We start from the raw sequence: 3703 nt of genomic DNA, 5'->3' as shown, positions 1-3703 counted from the left end.
CAAGATTGGTTTAAGCTCAACATTAGTCGATAAAAGCGACCGTGCTAGAACCACGGGACTTGGGGAATGCCTAATACCTTCTCCCCGGTCAACAGAATTCCTTACCCGGACTTTTGTTTTCGCAGACAAAAAATAAAGTGTCATTTCCTTTGATTAGGGATTCAATAAGGTGACTTGGAACACCAAAACTCAATTCGAAGTGGCGATTCTGTAATGAATAAATAATCCCTTCTCAAAATGTCACTTTAATTGGAAAAACCCTTTTAAATAAATCTAAAAACAAATCAAAATCAAATTTATTTTTATTAAGAAAAAAAAAAGGGGTGTGACAATACTATTTTCCATTATCATTACAATTACATGTTATTCCAAATGTAATTACGAATACTTCCAACTGATTAACAATGGTTGTACAAAATAGCCGCTAAAATTTAATTTCTAATTGGGGGGTAGAAGGTGATTCTATGGCTTGAATCAGTTGTTATGTGCAGTGAACACTTTTTCCAACCATTTAAGGGACAAAGTACATGGGATTGGGAAGTTTAAAGGTTCGATTGCCAATATTCTCTCCTTGAAGATCACTCCATTGGTCTCCTATGTTACCCCATATCCTGTACCCCTCTTCTACCAACTTTTTTCTTATATCTGACTTATAAACAATTCCACTCAATCCATTGTACTCATCAGCCCTGCAAATTCACCAGAAAGACGAAAATAATAAGCAAGAACTTTTAAATTCTTTCACATAGTTAACCAGATTAAGCGTAAAATTTGTGCATTAGTTGCTATCGAATTGTGATGTCATGACCACTAGAATGCTTTCAGAAGAACAACAATATTAAAATTAGTAATTCATGGTTAATTAAGTAGAAATTAATTAGTAATGACGGTACTTTGATAAGTATAATCCTACCTTAGAATGAGACGTTCATAGCCAAGAAATCCATGACTGTGCAGATTGTAAAGGGTGGTTTGTCCAAGTGTTGCTTCACTTCTACCAGTGACAAGGAACACTCTAAATCCACTTCTAATCAACTTGTTATACAATCTCAGTACAGCTGGAATTGCTGGGCATACACCTTTTAATGCCCATTCGTTAAACCCCTTTGGATCGTATGGATCGCCCCTACATTAATTACATTGATGTTACTAATTACAACCCAAGATTAACGAGAGAGAGAGCCCTTGAACAGAAAATCTTAGTATAAAACAAACATGCCATAATGAATGCTTAATTCCTTGTAAAACTTTGTTGATAAGATTGTGTAATTAAGACTTAACTGAAATTGATCAAATTTTGATAAAAAGCTGATCGACGTTAAGGATGAAATCGACAAGACATATAATCATGGTTGAGCATATATGTACACAAATTACCATATATAAGAAATTATTTTAACAGGAGACTCACTTCTTTCATGTTATTTCTTGAAAGGGGATATATACTACTTCCTTCTCTGTTTCATTTTATATGGTAGTCCTTAACTAGATACAAAACTAACAAAAAAAGAATGACCTTTAACACATACCAAAAATACCCTTATCTGGTGCCTGGTGGTCTTATATATCTAATGGCATTTCATGACTTTAAAGAGCATATCAGTAAGGGTAAATTAGGGGTTTTCATGGAGTGTGTTTCCCGTTCCATAGGTAGAATATGAGGGACTCAATGTATATGTTCAAATCCTTTAGAAGAAGGGAGAAATTAACGTACCCGAATCTTTTGCCTTGGTAATAAAAGAGATTGGAGAGACAAGTATCATCAACGTCTAAGATCCAAGCGTCAAAGCCATCGTTAGATAGAACAACATCATCATTAACATAATCCATAACTTGATCAATGATTAGATCAATATCACGTTCATATTGACCCAACATCATGTAACTTTGAACGTAACGCAGGCACTGATTTGGAACAATGCGCCATGCACGTATGTTGTTAGTCTCCACGCCCAATCTCCAGCTCAAGCAATAGCTCTCCTCCGTCTGCTGCCACTTCCTTATCGGCATGGATACAGCACTACTTGCTGTTAATTTAGCACATAAGGTCAGCACAAGAAGCATCACTACTTCCCTTATTTGCTTCATCATCTCCCAGATCACTCCTCCCTTGTTTATCTTGAAATTTGTAAAGAATGCCATTTTCTTATCAGTCACAAACTACACAACGTTGATGTGTTTATCTGGTAAAGAAAGTCTATATACACAACGGCAACAACACCAACAACATAACCAGTACCACAAGTGGGGTCTGGAGAGGGTGGTGTGTAAGCAGTCTTATCCCTACCTTGTGAAGAAAAAAAAAAAGTCTATATTTATCTATGTAAATTCTCCGAAAGTTGGAAGTTTAGATATTGATTTTATATCTTGATAAACAAAAAGACTAATTAGGAGAAAACTTGTGGAAATTGTAGAGAAGGGAATAAGTCTTTACCTTTCGTGGAAGGTCATTCAAAGGAATAACGTTTGCGTAGGACAGGGAAGTCGTCGGATGTCGTCTTCTTGGAGAAAATCTTACAACAATGTATTGTCAGTGACCAAGTAAGTGACTACTCCTATAATATAGTAAAACTGTGTCTTAATGGATTTTGCGACTTAATTTAAATATTCCAGTACGCATTTGTTGGACGAAATGGATCCCCTTTCTCGAGGAAGACGTATTGTCATAACGCACTACTTTTCCCACGTAGGAAGACATGATATATATACTCTCTATTTCAATTTAGGCTTAATACCTAGATGGATCCTTAAATTTGGCATGTTTTGTAAGATAGGCATATAAACTTATAAGGTGACCAGATAGACACTTAAACTTACTCAAAGTGTATTTTTCAAGTTTTTCAGTTGTTTTGAAAACAAAAACTATATTTTTCAAACACTCACAATTTTCATGGCCAAACAAGCCCTAAATATATCACAAAATATTTTTTTTAAAATGCAAAAATAAGGCAAACGCATATACATGAGACTATAAATGTGCACTTAAACCAATAAATACTCGCTAATCGCAATTTTTGCAGCTTTCAATTAACTCGGATTTTTTTTTTACACTTGAATAATTAAAAAACAATAACTTTAACCAATAAAAATCCTTAAAAAAAGAAATTTCAAATTAAGAAATTTCTAAGTTCAGTATTTCAAGTGTAAAAGAAATTTCAAATTAAGAAAACTGTAAAGCCGAGAAGAAAATCCATAAAAAAAAGAAATTTCTTAATTTAAAATTTCTTTTTTTAAGGATTTTTATTGGTTAAAGTTATTATTTTTTAATTATTCAAGTGTAAAAAAAAATCCGAGTTAATTGAAAGCTGCAAATTGCGATTAGCGAGTATTTATTGGTTTAAGTGCACATTTATAGTCTCATGTATATGCGTTTGCCTTATTTTTGCATTTTAAAAAAAATATTTTGTGATATATTTAGGGCTTGTTTGGCCATGAAAATTGTGAGTGTTTGAAAAATATAGTTTTTGTTTTCAAAACAACTGAAAAACTTGAAAAATACACTTTGAGTAAGTTTAAGTGTCTATCTGGTCACCTTATAAGTTTATATGTCTATCTTACAAAACATGTCAAGTTTACGGGTCCATCTGGGTATTAAGCCTTCAATTTATGTGAACTCATTTAACTGGGCATGTCATTTAAGAAAGAGTGAAAACTTTTGAAACTTATGGTTCAAAATAAGTCTTGAATTTTTGTGTGATTATAA

The 3703-nt window shown here is 33.2% G+C and overlaps 1 protein-coding gene across 2 annotated transcripts; it reads right to left on the bottom strand.

Annotated features, from left to right (window-relative positions):
• Window positions 1-326: 326 nt before the first annotated feature.
• LOC132633881 (acid phosphatase 1) lies at window positions 327-2643 on the bottom strand. 2 transcript variants are annotated; one of them, XM_060350285.1, is made up of 4 exons: window positions 2435-2643; window positions 1715-2118; window positions 914-1126; window positions 327-689 (listed from the first exon to the last, which is right to left on the bottom strand). In XM_060350285.1, exons 2-4 carry the CDS (start codon window positions 2089-2091, stop codon window positions 512-514), a joined length of 768 nt encoding a protein of 255 aa, XP_060206268.1. In that variant the 5' UTR covers window positions 2092-2118; window positions 2435-2643; the 3' UTR covers window positions 327-511. The 2 variants fall into 2 exon arrangements, with proteins under 2 accessions (XP_060206268.1, XP_060206267.1); XM_060350284.1 differs by lacking the exon at window positions 2435-2643 and having other exon boundaries at window positions 1715-2382.
• Window positions 2644-3703: the final 1060 nt, after the last annotated feature.

Source organism: Lycium barbarum, chromosome 3, assembly GCF_019175385.1.
Source record: "Lycium barbarum isolate Lr01 chromosome 3, ASM1917538v2, whole genome shotgun sequence".
Classification (NCBI taxonomy): Eukaryota; Viridiplantae; Streptophyta; class Magnoliopsida; order Solanales; family Solanaceae; genus Lycium; species Lycium barbarum.
This window is presented reverse-complemented; position numbering and strand designations above follow the sequence as displayed.

Bases quoted from the DNA above. Each gene is read 5' to 3' on its own strand.
- LOC132633881 (XM_060350284.1), bottom strand. From the start codon at position 2,142: ATGGCATTCTTTACAAATTTCAAGATAAACAAGGGAGGAGTGATCTGG. The intron at 1,127-1,714 runs GTACGTTAATTT...TAATTAATGTAG, and splicing joins TACCAAGGCAAAAGATTCGG to GGGCGATCCATACGATCCAA. The intron at 690-913 runs GTAGGATTATAC...GTGAATTTGCAG, and splicing joins TATGAACGTCTCATTCTAAG to GGCTGATGAGTACAATGGAT.